This window comes from Trichosurus vulpecula, chromosome 9 (genome assembly GCF_011100635.1).
Source record: "Trichosurus vulpecula isolate mTriVul1 chromosome 9, mTriVul1.pri, whole genome shotgun sequence".
Classification (NCBI taxonomy): domain Eukaryota; kingdom Metazoa; phylum Chordata; class Mammalia; order Diprotodontia; family Phalangeridae; genus Trichosurus; species Trichosurus vulpecula.
Genome location: NC_050581.1, coordinates 77,938,082 through 77,953,827, shown reverse-complemented (window position 1 = coordinate 77,953,827; position 15,746 = coordinate 77,938,082). Strand labels below are relative to the sequence as shown.

Here is a 15,746-nt window from a genome sequence, read left to right as displayed (position 1 = left end):
CTGGTCAGGAAGCTCCATGATTCCAATGTGCCACCTGAAAAATGAGGGGCACAGCTTAATGTTGCCCATCTTAGAGAGAAAGCCTGAGTCAAGGAGCTGGTTAGAATATCCAACAGTTTATTAAAAGCTCCCCTGGCCCAGGGTTCCATGATGGCCCCCTAAGTTCCAGGAGCCTTGGCCCTGACTGCCCCCATCCTGCCTCTAATAGCAGGAATATAAAGGGGGCTGTGAGGATCTCCTCTGATTTGATACCCCCAGGGAGCTGCCTCTTCCCAGGTCTAACCCTCACTCCCCACCCTCCCCAGCCCCAACCCTGACTTAAAAAAAAATTAACTTGACAAGACGGGCACAGGACATCAGACAGCAATGGGGGGAAGGAGGGTTCGGAGGAGGGATGCTGAGCTTTCCACCCAGATATCCTCCCCGTCTCCCTGCCACCCAGGGGCCTTTCATACCCCCAGACCCTGCTCTCCTCCTAGGACCCATTCTCATGCCCCCTGGGCCCAGAGTTCCCTTGGCAACAATATGATGAGGGCACCTGGAGGGATTATTATATTTCTCTGAATATATCTATGTATCTACACCCTACCCGCCCCTCCCCCCCTGCCCAGGGACTCTATACAGGTTCCCAAGGCACCCTAGGTGGGTATTTGACACACATACACACACATCTCCTCCTTCCCCAGTCCATGATGGAGGAAGATGCTGGCACCATGATGGGAAAGTCAGGAACTCCTGGGTCTGCGCTGGGGCCCAAGCTATACTCCCAAACCCAGAGCCAAGGGGCCTGACTTCATCCCAAGGGAAGCTCACAAGATGAGACGGTACTAGGGAAGCAGGAGCAAATGTCCTACACCTCCCCTTCTAAGCACTGACTCAGGACCTCAAAAGCCCCCAGAGCTCAGGTCCTCAATCTTCCAGGTTCCAGTTGCTGAGGGACCCAGGCCCTTCCAGCCTCAGGGAAACCCAGACATCAGCTCTCTTCCCCCACCCCGTCTTCTTTCAGCCTAGGTGGAGGGAACCCAAGCAAGGGACATCACCAATCCCCCATGAAGTTCAGGAGTAGAAATGGGAAGAGCCATTAAGGATGTGAGAAGCAACACTAGTACTTCGGCTCAGAGCCCCAGGCCCTGCTACTGACCCAGGTCCCACTCCTTCACTCCCTCCACCCCCTGAGGCTGCCCTTCGAAGGGGCTGTGGACTATTCCTTAGCAGCAGTAGGGCCCCACCTCGGGGAGGCCCTGTCTGGGGTGGTGGCCCCAGCCAGGTTGGGGGACCTGGTGGTGCCAAGAGAGAAGGCTGGCGCCAAGCTGGGGGGGGCATGCCAGGTGGAGGGGGACCATGGCTCCAATGAGCCCCTGATCGAGGTACAGGGCGGGAGGGCCAGGCAGGGGCTGGGGGAGGGGCAGGATATCCTTGGGCAGCAGCCTCAGCTGGGATGCCTCCCAGGGCCATGCTGGAGAAACCCAGCCTCATGCTTTCCGCGTCAAAAGCCTCGATCTCCCGAGCCTGCCGTTCTAGCAGCGCCCGGATGCGCTCTGACCGACCTGTCTGTAGTGCCAGCAGCTCTTCCTCCACCTATGACATACAACATGTGCTCAGGGCTAGGGATGAGGAGTGTTCAAGTCCGGTTGAGGGGATGTGTGCATCAGCATCAGCGACACCCCCCCCACCCCCAGCGGTCTGGGACCCCTACCCGTACCCGCTGTTCCAAAAGAGCCCGCCTCAGGGCCACTCTCTGTTCCAGCTCCCGTGCTTCACGCTCATGCTGACTCTCTGTCCGGATCTTGATCTTGCTCTGATAGGCATTAAGCAGCTCCAGCTCCTGCTGCAACTGCTGTCGCAGTGCCTGGAACTCTGACTCCTGGGTCTCATCCAGGCGAAGCTAGGAGAGGGTAGGAGCTGGGGTCAGACGTCCCAGAAACACCTGACCCCCCGCCTTGGCCTCCTCCCCACCTTCCCTCCATGACTGCTGAGGCATTCTGCCTCTCAAATTAGGCCAGTTGTATCCCCCCCAGCTCTGTGTGGTTGCTGAGCCTTACTGCCTGGGAGCTGAGCATCTCAGAGATGGACTGGTCATACTGTTCTGCTAGGATGGCCAGCTTTCGGGTCTGCTCCTCTTTAAGCCGCTTAAGGAGGCTCTTGTGTTGGGCCTTGGGGGTGCCCTCCAGCAGGTGCCCCCGAAGGGCCTTGTACTGCCGAGTCTGGATCTTACATGTCTCCTGGAACTGCTTCTTGATCTGCAACTCCTTCGACTACGGAGTGGATGGGTTGAGTGGAGAGATGATGGGACAGGGCAAAGGAAGGGGGTAGGGAAGACAAGGAGGGAGAGGGAGAGACCAAAGCAGACAGAGAGAGGGGAGAGAAACAGAAAACATGTTAGACAGAGAGAGGGGAAGCCAAACACAAAGACAGAGAAGAGTATGAATTACACTGAACATAGAACAAAGCAGAGAATATATTCGACGGTATCAGAAAGCATATGCGTGGCACCAGAGGAGTGAGAAAACATGCAATCAAGTAGAGTGTGCACAAGAGAAAGAAAATACACGTGAGAAAACAAATGAGTGAACCACAGAACACATGACCGAGAGACGTGGAACCAGTGAAAAGGGTCAAGTTTACAGACTGAACACATACTATGAGGACCAGAGCACTATGAAGAAGAGTCTTACAAATAGTGCCTTGGGGAAGGGAAAGTGAGCCACCAACAGGGAATTGGGAGAGAAGAGAATGTGCCCTCCCCAGCGCTCTCCCAGCACCGGGACCCGGCCTATAAGGAGGCAGCAGGGAGTGGGTCAAGATGGCAGAAAGGACTAGAAAGAGCCTCAGGCCCCCGAGGCTGCAGGCTCCACAGGTGCTGGTGGAACCATTGCCCTGACGACACCCCCGGTACTACGTGCCCCATTCCATCTCTCCTCCCAGACCCTACTCCTTTCTTTGGTTTTCCCTTTCCTCACCAGCCGTCCCTCCCCTTGATGCATTCCATTCCCACAAGCAGGCCCATCTTTTTCAGTCCTCTATCCCCAGCCTGAACCAGAGGATCCATACTTTACCCTTTAGTCTGCCCCCTATGGGGGGCTTGCTACCCTCCCCCTTCCCCTAGCCCTCAAGGGCCATACCGGAATGAGGAAAGGGGAAGTCGGGCAGATGGGACAAGACTGTGGGTGGAGTGGAGAATGTGCAGTGAAGGGGCAAGGCAGAATGAACAAAGGCACAAGGTAGGATGACAGAGGCTTCCAATGGTCCAGGTGGAATGATGGGAAGAGACCCAAGCCTCTGGGGAATCCACAGCTTAGGGGCAAGGGAGCCAACACCTCCCACATTTGGGGGCCCTAGAAACTAATGCAAACCACTGCAGGGCAGAGAACACTGTTAGGAGAGCAAAGCAAAAAGGACGAGGATCTGGGCAGAGGGACACAATGGAGATGGGAGTGAGGGGGACAGACAGTCATGGGATAGGATGGGAAAGGGATGAAGGAGGCTGAGTTGGGCTCTGGGGGGTTACAGGGAAGGCTGAGGGGCGGCAGGACAAAGCAGACGGAGGCGGCGGCCTGAGCCAAAGGTATGGTTCCGCTCGAATGTTTTATTCATGTTTATCTTTCTTGGGGGTGGGGGGCAATTGAGGAGCAGGGTTGGGGATGGAGGTAAGAAACAGAAAAACCAAATCAAAATCATATGGAAAAAAAGTGACTACCCCTCCCAGCTAGCCCTGCCCCAAACCAGAGGGGACACTGCCCAGGCCCTGGAGAAATAATGAGGGTGAGGATGAGGACACACACAGTGGGAAGACACCAATAATTTAGGGGTCCTGGGGGGGGAAACATAAATAAGTGTCACTTCCCAATTAAGGGGATAGGGAGGGCAAACTGTCTGCAGATCCTATGGGAAGCCCTTCTACTGAAGGGGCTTTGGTAGACGAAAGGACAGAACACACAAAGGAAGGGAAGGAGTAAGGGCTGGGGAAGAACCTCCCCATGCCAGTGGGGTGGGAGATAAAGTGCATGTGCTCTCTGCTGGGGTGAGTAGTGGGAAGGAATCACCTCCAGGGAGGCAAGGCTCGAGGCTGCCTAGTACGGAGACGGTGACCGGAGGTAGCCCCAGGAGGGACTCGGGGAGGGGCTGGGTGCCTTGGGCATCGCTGACCATGCCTCAGCAGCCGGGGGATCCTACTCGGGCGTTCTCCTCGAAGCAACCCCCATCGGGCCAATGCCTGGGCAGTCCCAGGGGACAGGTGAGCAGCTAGTCCCCTACCAGCCTTAGCCAGTCGCCAGTTCCACCCTTTGCACATGGCCCAAGCCTGGGCCAGTAAGGCCAGGGGGTTCCGGGGCCGGTGTGGACGCCCACGGCGGGGTCCTGGGACTGGCAGCCGGCTTCTGAAGCCATTCTTGTTGGTCTTAGGGTAGAGGGCAAAGAGACCTCGGTCGCCTACAGCCCCACAGCCTTGTAAGGTCCAGAAGGCTGATGGTGATAGGCGTAGCAAGGCCCGCAGCCAGAGCCTGGATAGCTCCCGCCGAAGCCTTGGGCCCTGCTGCCTTAACCAGCTGCCTCCAGCTGCCACTGCTGCTAAGGGCAGGGCTAGGCCTGGCCAGGCTAAGAGCCAAGCAGCCCCAAGGCCTAGGGGCACCCCAGCTAGGCCCCTTCGCCAACTCAGCCCTAGCACTGCCCCCAGGGCCACCCCCTGGGCCAAGAGCAAGAAAAGGCTGGAAGGCATGTGCAATGCTGTGCAGAGCAACAAGTATGAGGCCCCCAGTCCCACTAGTCCCACTTCCAAAGCCAACAGGGCAGCCTGTAGGCCACCTCCACCCTGGGCTGCCAAGAGTGGGAGCAGTAGCAATAGTAGTAGTGGCAAGAGGCCTGGGGAGGAACCCACAGCGAAAGACAGACCAGCTAGGAGGCCATGGGACAAGAGACCTAGGAGCTGACTAGCAGGGCTCAGTCTTAGGGGACCAGGGGGGGGCTCAGGAGGAATCTCAGGGGATGAACAACCATCCCCAGGATCCCTGGGAGTCCCAATGGGGGCTTCTTCATCCTCATCCTCCTCCAGGACTGGGGGCAAGACTGGCCCCTGGACCCATCCTAGCTCCAACTCCTCTCCCATGATACTCCACTCTTCCTTCCCCCACAACCTCCACTCCTCAGCCTCTTCCTGGCCGATAATCCTTCGCTCCCTGGAGCTGGGGGACAGGGTTTCAGGATCCTCAGCTTCCTCCCCATGGGGTAGCCTCCATGTCTGGTCTCCCAGGATCTTCCGTTCCCCAGAGCTGGGGGAAAGGGCCACTACCTCCTCGGCCTCCTCCCCAACAATCCTCCGCTCCTCTGGCCCTATGGAGGTCCTAGCCCCTTCCTCTCCCAGAATTCTCCGCTCTTGGACAGCTGCTTCCTTCTCTCCCAGTGTCCTGTGTTCCTGGGCTGCCTCCTCTCCTAGCAGGCTCCGCTCCTCCAGTCTGGGGCTGCTACTGGGCAGCTCCCAAGCCTGCTGTTGTCCCAGGGATCCAGAGCTTGGGTCCAGGGCCTGAGGGGTAAGGGATTGGGGGGCTGGGGGATGCTCGCCAGGACGTACTTTGAGGCTCTTGGGCTGCTGGCGGACCTGGGCAGCATGCTTCTGGCGCAGCTCCTGCTCACGCCTCTTGTTGTACTCCAGCTGGTTTCCCAGCTCCGTCTGGTGCTGCAGACGGGTGAGCTCGGCTCGGGTACGCTGCACAGCCTGGAGCTGCCTCACCTCCAGCTCCCGAGTCGACTCGTGCTGCCTCAGCAGAAGTGCACACTCGAGGTCCTTCTGAGTCTGCTTCTTGTTCAGGTCCTGGAGGGGCAGGGAAAGGGTGGAGGGGCACAGCAGTGGGGTCAGGGTTGGGGGGATGGTTGGGGAAAGGCCTTAGAGAAGGGATAGGGATGGAGGAAGGTGACATCTCAAAAGGGAGCCACAAACCACCAAGGGCTCCTCTGGGGACTGGGAAAACACCCAGCAGCAGTGGATCTATAAGGAGCAGAAAAAGCAAACTCCTGCTGGGAAGCTTCAGGTGGGAAGACCAAGGAGAGGAGAAGAGAGAGCTAAATGAGCAGGAAATGGAGAGTGAAGAGTACAGGGCGGAGGAACTTCGAAAAGGAAAGCCTAGGAGTAGGCAGTGTTGAGGAAAAATAGAAACAGAAGAAGGAAGCGCAAGCAAGCGCAGAAGAAGAAAGATGATAGTGGGTAGGAAGAGCTGGGAGTTCAGGGAAAGAAGAAGATAGGGACCTGATTAGGGAAAGGAAGTAAAGAGGTATTAGAGAGAAGAAGAAGGGCAGAAAAGGAGGGCAGAAGGGAGTTGTAAGGAAGAGGACATGGAGAAAGTAGAAGGGATGAGAGAAGGAAGCATTGAAAGGGACAGGAAAAAGAGTAGAAGAGGTGGGAACATAGCGCTGGCTCCAGGCCTACCTCCCGCAGCAGGTCCTGATCCAGGCTGTGGCGGGCCAGGAGCATTTTACGCTTGTACTGGCGGCACTGCAGCTCAAAGTACTGGCGTTGGCGCCGCAGCAGCCCAGCCTCCTCCTCGGCCTGGCACTGCTGCAGCTGCTCCTTCTGGCGCAGCAGCCACTCGGCCTTCTCCCTCTTGGGGGTGCTTGGATTCTCCTGCAGCTCCTAAGCATGGCATAGAAAGTTGGAGTACACTCAGAGCTGGCTCCACCAGGCCTCCTCTGGAGGTTCCGTCATCTATCCCATCAATTCCATTTCTCCTCTTTGTCCTGTTTCTCTGTCATTTATAATCTCTGACTCTTTCCCAATCTCTTCTCCTCCCACATGTAGAGAGGGGGTAAAGGAGTGGGAAAGCATCAGGGAAGGAGGAGAATGAAGATAAGGAAAGAGGGAAATGGAAGGAAAAGAGAAAAGGGCCAGGAGGAGGAGGAAGGGTCTCCTTTCTTCCTTCCTCCCACTGTGGCCCTTTCACAACCTAACCATCCCCCACTCCATTCTCTTCCCTGTCCTCTCCCTCTTTCTCCATTCCCCTCACCTCCTTCAGTTGTTCCTTCCTCAGCTTGTAAGTACGTTTCTGCGCTTCCAGAAGAGCGGCCAGCTCCTTCTTTTGCTGGCCTAAAATGTGCTGCTGAAACTTGCGCTCCTCTGCCTGGGCAGCACGAGCCTCCTTCTCCCCAATGGCTTGGTGGCGACGAGCCAGTTTTTCTGCCTCAGCCCCGAAGCCAGCCCGCTGGGCCTCCAGCTCCCGCTGAAGCCGAGCACTATGCTCTTCCCGCTCACCCCGAAGCCTTGATTCCAGGGCCAGCAGCTGCTTCTGGTGCTGCCGCCGCATTCGTTTATAGCCGCTCAACTGCTCCCGCAGGGCCGAGTCCTGCTCGTGCTCCTGGATCTGACGACTTACCTGGGTTTAGAGAGCCCAAAAAAAAAAAAAGGACTTAGTCAGAATACCAAATATAAAGGCCACTGACAGTTTCTGGCCTTTGGTCCTAACTCACCAGGGAAGCAGTCCGGATTGTAGCAAAGTGATCCCGGTTTCGACAGTAGGCCCGTCGACGGGCAGAAGAGGAAGAAGCTGGAGGCTGAGGGGCCTGTAAGGGTCCTGGGGGTAGCTCTGGCTGATAGGGATCATCATATAGGTTCTCAGGGCCCTGGAGAAAGGAAGGGGGAGAATGAGGAACAGATGTCTCATGGACCTGAATCCTTGGGACCAAGAGCCTAAGCAATGGAGAAAAAGAAACAAATAGACAACCTTCGAGGCCCAGATTCCTGAGTTTTTAATAAGGACCCTTCTAAGCCAGACTGCCAAGATAAAGAGTAGTGCTAAGCCATCTTGACAACAGGAGACACTGACTCAAAGTAACTTTCTGGGGTTCTGTCCATTGCTAGTGCTTGCATCAGGTTCCCCCGACTTCCTCCCCACCTCCCAGTTCATCCCCAAAAGCAGGCATGCTAAGGAGATACTGCTTACAGGGAGTCGGTGGATGATAGAGCTGTGAGAGGTGACTGTATGTTCACCTTCCTGCATCATGGCCATCTCTCCTGTTTCTGGGCCTTCTTCCTCCTCCTCTTCCTCTTCTTCCTCATCCTCATTGTCAGATGCATCTGCTAGGCTATTAACAGAGCTGCTCTGACTGGAAGCGCTGATAGACATACTGGGCACCGAGTGGCTGCTCTCCAGGCTGGTCAGTGTCCCTGCCCGATGCATATAGGGCTCCGTCTCCTGGGAACACAGAGTATGTACTAAGAACAGTTATGGAAGGGAATGGGGTGAGAGCCAGTATGTGCTAGGGAGGCCCCAGGATCTGGAGGAGGGCGGATGAGGACACTGGGTGAGCTGGGGACCACTGGGGTAGGAATTAGGGAGGTGAAGCTGGGGGTTGGGAAGGGAAAGGATAGTAGCATAACTAATGCTGGGACAAAAAGCAATACTAGAGTTGCCCAGGTCTAGTCATAACCCCTACTCAAACACCTCAAAGGCTCCCCAGTGCCTAAAGGGTAAAGTCCAAACTCTACCCTCGTATTCACAGCCCTCCAAAACCTACCCCCAACCTACCTCTCCAGACTTCCATTGCTCTGCAACCCAACACACATCCTCTACTCCAACCAAACTAGATAACTTGCTATTTCCCAAATATACCTTGCCATTTCCTTCCTCCACATTTTTACTCATGCTATGCTATGCATTCTGCCTAAAACGTCCTCCCTCCCTCCTTCCCACCCCACAAACCCAAGTTCTGACTCTTGACATCCTCCTACACCTTTAAGGTGCTGCTCAAATGTCATTCTTTCCACAAAGCCTTCCCTATTCCCCCAACATATATGACAACTACTCCCTCCTGAACCCCCATGAGCCTCTATATGGACGCCCTGTATGGCACCTTTCACATTTCGCCTTGTACTATAGTTATTTGTGTATATGTCTTACCTCCCCTACTAGAGTATAAGCTCCACGAGGGCAGGGACTGTGTCTTAGTCATCCTTGTATTCCCACAGCGCCAACCAGAGTGCATTGTGCACAGTGCATTGTGGGTTCAAGTTCTGGCTCCGCCACTTACTAGCTGTGAAACCATGGGCAAGTCACTTAACCTCTCTGAGCCTCAGTTTCCTCATCTGTAAAATGGGGATAATACTACTTGCACTACCTACCTCACAGAGTTATCGTGAGGAAAGCGATGTATAAACTTTGAAGCACTATAAACATGTGAGTGGTTATTATTATTGCACATACTAGCTGCAACAAATATCCGCTGAATGAATGGATGAGTGAGTAAATGGGATCCTTGGCCAGGAAAGAATTGCTCACCTCCTCCTCCTCGGGGACTTCGGCACTGGGGCCATTCTGTGCCTCCTGGAATAAGATCTTCTTCATTTTCCGATACTGTAGGTTATCTAGCTCCCGGACTGCATCCTTGGTCCTCTGGATCAAATCCATAATCACCGTGGGGGGTCGCTCTCGAAGCACGAAGCGGTGCTAAAGGAAGAAGCTAGTGTAACACCTGGACATCTGCTCTGCCCCCTCCTTCTCCCTTCCCTTTTCGGAATGCAGGCATCTTAAAGACCAGACCCTAACTCCCTTCCCTATCAATGAAAACCCTAGCATTTTCCCATCTGCAGGACCCAGCAGTTCTCACCCACACTTGCTCGGGCTCCCTTCCCAAAAGGGACATATATCCTCCCTACTTCTCCTTCTTAAGATCTCTCATGCCTCCCAGCCGCTAGCCTCTGAATCTCCAAATCAGGTCCTGATTCCACAGTGAGACTCCCCTATCTCACTCCCCTTCAAAAAAAACCTTCACCTTGAGCAGCACGTCTGAAGTTGGTCTATCTTGAGGAATTTTCTGGAGACAAGAGTCAACAAAATTTCGGAAGTACTCAGACCTGAAAGAACAAAGAAAGAATCAACAAGACAGTAGAGTGCAACCACCTTGATATGGTATTGCTACTCCCCCAATTCCTGCCCTAGCTGTGTGTTGCCCATTTTCTTACCAATGTCCAGACTGGAGCACAGGGGACTCATTCTGTGCAATGTGGTATAAGGCACTCATCGCATTCATGTTAAACAGTGGTGGCTTCCGTTCAGCTGCGGAAAAAGGAAGAAGATATACAGAGAACAGGAATGAAACAGAAAAAGATAAGGAGAGACAGGTCTGTAAACAGACAAAGGAGGCAGAAACATGGAAAGGCAGATGGGGAGCTGAGGCAGAGAAGGTCTCATTACCTAATTCGATACAAGTAATCCCCAAAGACCAAACATCCACCTTGCCATCATACTGCCCTTCATCCATGGCCAAAATCACCTCAGGAGCCATCCTGGAAAAAAGGGCAAGAAAGAAAATATGCTAAGTCACACCAAGTCTCTTTTCCATAGCCCTGAAAATCCCTGCTTTCCAAACTCTTCCCCCTACCCCTCCTCTACCTATCTCCACATCCCAGTTCTGTCTCTAAACCCCAATCTTCACTGCCTCTCACCAGTACGGAGTGCCCACAAAGGAGTTGGCAGGTGCCATGATGGAGGCTGAGCCAAAGTCCCCTAGCTTGACCAAGCCTGGTTCTGACAATAAGATGTTCCCAGCCTTCACATCCCTGACAAGGGTAAAGAATGTCAAAACTAGGGTTAATGGGATGTCTGGGTTGGGAGAAGATAAAAAAGATTTTATGGATGGGGTCAAAAATGATACATACCTGTGGATCATGTTGTGAGAATGTAAATAGGCCAGACCCTGTAGTGCACCATGGGTCACAGCTGCAATCTCCACCTCCTGAAGGGGCTTCTTGTGCACTAAAGTTAACGATGAAAATAACTCACATGTAGATAATGTTCTAAGGTTTACAAAGTGCTTAGAAAGCCAAGGAATGAAGGAACCCAACAAAGGTCTTGTCTGCCTCTCTGCTCACTCCCACCATTCCAGCTTCCTTTCCTTTTTCCTTACTGTTTTAATATAAACTTTAGCCTTCCATTTTTCCTGTTTCCCCTCATTAGCCTGAGGATCACTCACCCTCTAGAAGGTCAGAGGCAGAGCCCAGGCAATACTCCATCACCAGCTAAGGAAAAAGTCAAGAGTTAGAGGTAAGCAGGTCACCTAGTCTCTCTGACTCAACTCCTAACTGCAGCCTGCAGTTCCAAAGGAAATGACAAGGGGTCTCTTACACTAAGTATTGTGCCTCCTCACTAGCATCCCCCATTTGAAACCTAATCCTTCTGGGGACCAGTTTGTCTCACTTCCTCCATAAAAAGTTTTACCTGACTGTTCTCACTCCCTTCTTAGGCTTTATCACTCATCTTGATACTTAATATTCCATTTTAAGTTTTTCATCTTGTCTCCCCAACTAGACTTTAAAGTCCTTAGAACCAGGAACCATGAATATCTTTTCTTTGTTGTCGTTACTACACTCTTACCCCCTACCCCAACAGTAAACCAACACAACACAAGAGATGTTCATAAATTTAACTTGGTTATATGGGACTAGGCCAGGTGGAAGGCCAAGTCTGGTGGGTGGGAGAGAAGGTCACTGTTTACCCAAGCAGTATGTTCCCTCAGGTAACAGCCTCGGTACTGGATGGTATTCGGATGCCGGAGCTTCTGCAGAAATCGCACCTCCTTGATGATATCTTGCCATTTCTAGGAGAACAATCAGGTTGGGGGGGAGAACAAGTATGGGCAAGCAGATGGGGTGATACACGGCCCCAGAGCCCTGGATGCTGTTTCTATTCATAACCCCACCCCCACTCTGTACCCCCCCCCCAGATCCTACCTACCTCATTAGACTGCTTCCCACTATAGGACATCTTCTTGATGGCAACAACCTCACTGCTCCGGACATCACGAGCCTAGAGGGCCGTAGGGTTGTAAGGGTAGGGTTCTGCAATAGGGCCAGGACCCCAGAAGAAAACTAGGAAGGAGGCGAGACAGTGGGAGGATGGGCTAAATTAGCGGAGGGGCAGCAGGATGATATCCTGGGAAAGAATTTTAGCATAAGCCTGAGAGAGATCAGGAGCCTAAGGAATTGGGAAGGGAAAAGAGGGAACAGCATAGCACAAGGTGATAAGGTGGGTTGGGAAAAGCCCACTCACAAAGTAGACAGCTCCAAAACTGCCATGGCCAATCTCCCGGAGATCAGAAAATAGTTTTTCGGGGTCATCCTTGAAGAAGAGTTCAGCCACATCTGGATCCTTCAGGCTCCCAGCCCGGCCCCCTGCCGGCATGTCGGCCCCGTGGGGGATGGGGATCGGGGCCCAGCCTAGAGCATAGAAACAGCCTTAGAAATAGGTACTTCCATGGCCAAGGGGGTAAGGAGTATGGGGGTGGGGAGGCTGGTGGAAAAGGTGGGTGGGGAAATCCTCAGAACAGGAACAAGACCCCAGGTCTCCATCTCCTCCCCCATTCCTTTGTTGAGGGCAAGGCACTGCTGAGGACCAGCAGGGGCAGAGTGGAAACTACATTTAAACACCAAAAAAGAAGTTGTCATGGCAACGGAAGAAGGGGGTGAGGAAAGATGGTCCTAGAGTTCATAAAACTGCTGGGAAGGTTCCTCAAATCATAGTCTTAAAAACCACCACCCCAACCCAGCTCTTTGCCCCCCTACTCCTAAGATCTCTTTGCCCTCTAAAAATCTAGGAATCCTATTTCTCAACCCCCAGCCTCAAATTCTAGGTCTCCTCTTCCCTCCACAGTCTTGGCTCTTCCCTTCTTTCCCAAAAGCTGCCTAGCTCCCTCCTGCTTCTGCTCTCTGCACCACTCCCTCCACCCCCCCCCCACCCCCCACCTCTCAGACCCTGAAGGAGGGCAGGAAGTGGCCAGGCCGGACACTGTGGAAATCCGGCCATTGTCAAACCCATATTCACTGGGGATTAGGGGTGGGAAAGGAGAAAAAAGGTTCTAGAAACAAATATGTAATGGGCAAATCACAGATCTAAACCCCTCTGTCTTGTCTGGCTTTCAAGGTTCTCCATAATCTGAATCTGCATCTCTTACCCAGCGCAACTTTATCTCCCACTATTCCCCAAGAAGCACTTTCCACTCCAGTCAAGCCAGTTTCTTCACTGTCCCTACTCTGGGCCCAGCTCCAGTCCCACCTCCTTAATAGAGGCCTTTCCTGGCCACTCCAACCATCAATTTCCCTCTTCTTTAAGGTCTTACAACATTTATAATCTATATCACATAATCTAGAACTTAATTATATTCCCCTATTGTTCTCTCTTGTTTCATGTCAGTTCCCCACTTCCCACAACCAGATTGTAAACTCCTCAAGGCATAATGCCTGTCCTTCCTATCTTCTCCTGAAGCCCCCTTGGCACTCAGTACAGGGCTGAAAATATTGAAGGTTTTGTTCAAAGACTTTTTGACTGTTCCATCGTCACCTATAGGTAGCATAAATTAGAGTCCCAGTCCATTTCCCACAGTGTTCCCACTAAGAACATCCTCCACCTACCCCTCAGGTAGAGAGGTTCAACTTACAATACTAAGCTTGATATCTTCTCAGGACCCGGGGTGCCATACAAGAACCTAATCCTTATAGTTATCCATCATTATGAAAGGTATCTTCTCTTTGCCCCTCCAAGCCTCTCTCCCCCAGCCTGAAAGGCATGTCACCAAAACTACACGGACCATCGCAAGTGAAAATTAGATTTCTTTCCACCCCAAGCTCCCAACTTGCCCTGAACACAGTGACCCACAGCCTGAGGATGCCAACAAAACTACTAGTAAGTCTGGCAATTAGCCAAGTGAAAATTAGATTCTTCCTAGGTATCTTAGAGTCCAGTTCCTAGCAGAGTGCCTGGCACATTACTTATATCTATCTATATCCACATATACTTACTGATTGGTTGATAAAATGTAAGGTCCTTGAAAGCAAGAATTATTTTGATCTTGTATCCGTATTGTGCCTGGCACATAGTAGAACCCTAATAAGTATTTGTTGGATTGAGTTGTTAAGGTATCCAGGCCAAGGCCCTTGTAAATTCGGAGGCCAAATGTGGGAAGAAAAAAGTATAAGACAGCTGGGGTCTCCAAATTGCCCACCAGGGTACAGATAACCTCTCTATCAATCCAGGGAAGGGGGATGGTATGGAAAATACCAGAGCTGAAATTCTCATCTCAGCCTTAAAGTACATCTGACCTCTTACCTCCTGGTCCCCATCCTAAGCCTTGTGTCAAACAAGGGGTAAGGATTGAAACACTAATTTCCCCCACATATACCTCCCCCTCTTTAATGGAACAAGACAAGACCTCCAAATACTTCTTGCTTAAAGGGCAGCATGGATGCAGGTGACTCACACAACCAAAACCATCAAACAAATCAGAAATCTGTCCAATACCTCGACAATTTGTTTAATCACACAGGGACAGAGGAATAGCACAAAAAGGTTCAATCCAAGGGAGATGCTCCTTCCCACAGATGCTTCACTTATGCCATTAGGAATGCTGTCACCTGAGCCCCCCCACTGAGGTGAAGTGGTCCCTGCAGTCCCCAGGCAGAGCTGTCACAAGGTATCAGCACCCTGAATGCAAGAGTGCTTTCCCAGACCAAAGCCTGAGGATGGATGCGGGGATCCTGCCTTCTGGATAAGGGACATGAACATGAGAAGGGGGCCAACCAACCCTTCCCTCAGGGGGGCGCTCCCTCCCCATGACAACTACTAGTAACTCTCGTTTATGTTGCGATTTAAGGCTTGCAAAGTGTACAAAGCGCTTTCTTTAAAATAACCAGATGGGGTTGGTAGTATATTTTACAGAGGGGCAAACTGAGGCCCCAAGCGAACGAGTGGCCTGCCTACAGTCACACACACACACACAGAACTAGCTACGGCTGTGATCAGGGGACTGAGCCCAAGCCCCCAACAAGTGCAGCACGCTGCCCCTCAAACACGCGGGTAGGGCGCTTCTTACCTGGAGGGGGTCGCTATGGTGCCCCAGCGTCTCCGCCGTCGCCTCCTCCTGGGGTCCTCCAGTGGCTCCGGGGTCGCTGGGAGGGGGGAGAAAGAGACTCCCCACCCCTCGCTGCCTCTTCCTCGGCTTCTCCCCGATCCCAGGCTGGAGCGGGGGCGGGAGGAGAGCAAGGGAGCCCCCTCCCCACCTCACCCCCCACTTCCTCGGGCTACAGGGGGGGAGCGCCTGACACTCCCCCCCACCCCTCTATGTCCTCTTGGGGGATGTTCGGGCAGCGAATGACAAGCCGGCGAGTGCCTTCTGGCTGACCCCCCCAGACGCCCCGTGGGGCGGCGGCGGCGACGGCTGGGGCTGAGGGGCGGGTGACAGCCCCGCGACCCCCACCCCCGCCCCGGCTTCCTCTTTCCCCCTCTCTCCACCAGGGGGAGGCGGGAAAGGCTGGAGCTGACCCTGCCCGCCCCTCCCTCCCTCCTTCCTTCCCTCACCGGCTCCCTCCTGCTGCTGCAGCTGCTTCCCCCGCGCCCCGCTAGGCTTCGCACAACCTTCTTCCCGTTCCCCTCTTCCCTCCTCTCTCCCTCTCTCGGCTCGCCGGCCTGTCTGACCCTCGGCGGCGGATCTTCTCTCAGTCCTCTCTCTCCCTCTCCCTCTCCCTCTCTCGCTTCCCCCCAGTTCCAAGATGGTGGCCGGGCGGGAGCGCGCAGGCGCGGTAGGGGATACCGGGCCAAAGGAGGCGGGGCCTGGAAGGAGGAGCTCCAAAGGAAACCTCCCTCCTGCGCCCGTTGTACCCTCCGCCACAGCAGGGCTTTCGCACCCAGCAAGGCCGAGGCCACCTGGAGTGCGCGCGCGCGCTTCCGCCACGCGGACTCCGGATGGGAGGAGGCTGGAAGGTGGCTGGAAGGAGGCTG

At 53.7% G+C, this 15,746-nt stretch overlaps 1 protein-coding gene across 2 annotated transcripts; it reads right to left on the bottom strand.

Moving 5' to 3' along the window:
• Nucleotides 1-95: 95 nt before the first annotated feature.
• On the bottom strand, nt 96-15,519 carry TAOK2 (TAO kinase 2). Of its 2 annotated transcripts, XM_036738696.1 has the most exons (19): nt 14,842-15,519; nt 12,027-12,193; nt 11,712-11,783; nt 11,473-11,574; nt 10,951-10,996; nt 10,637-10,733; nt 10,424-10,537; nt 10,173-10,264; nt 9,941-10,034; nt 9,751-9,832; nt 9,258-9,425; nt 7,923-8,174; nt 7,450-7,602; nt 6,990-7,355; nt 6,416-6,619; nt 5,564-5,803; nt 2,043-2,255; nt 1,703-1,885; nt 96-1,578 (listed from the first exon to the last, which is right to left on the bottom strand). In XM_036738696.1, the coding sequence occupies exons 2-19, from the start codon at nt 12,156-12,158 to the stop codon at nt 1,057-1,059; spliced, it is 3,132 nt and encodes a 1,043-aa protein (XP_036594591.1). In that variant the 5' UTR covers nt 12,159-12,193; nt 14,842-15,519; the 3' UTR covers nt 96-1,056. The 2 variants fall into 2 exon arrangements, with proteins under 2 accessions (XP_036594591.1, XP_036594589.1); XM_036738694.1 differs by lacking the exons at nt 96-1,578; nt 1,703-1,885; nt 2,043-2,255 and having other exon boundaries at nt 3,148-5,803; nt 14,842-15,157.
• Nucleotides 15,520-15,746: the final 227 nt, after the last annotated feature.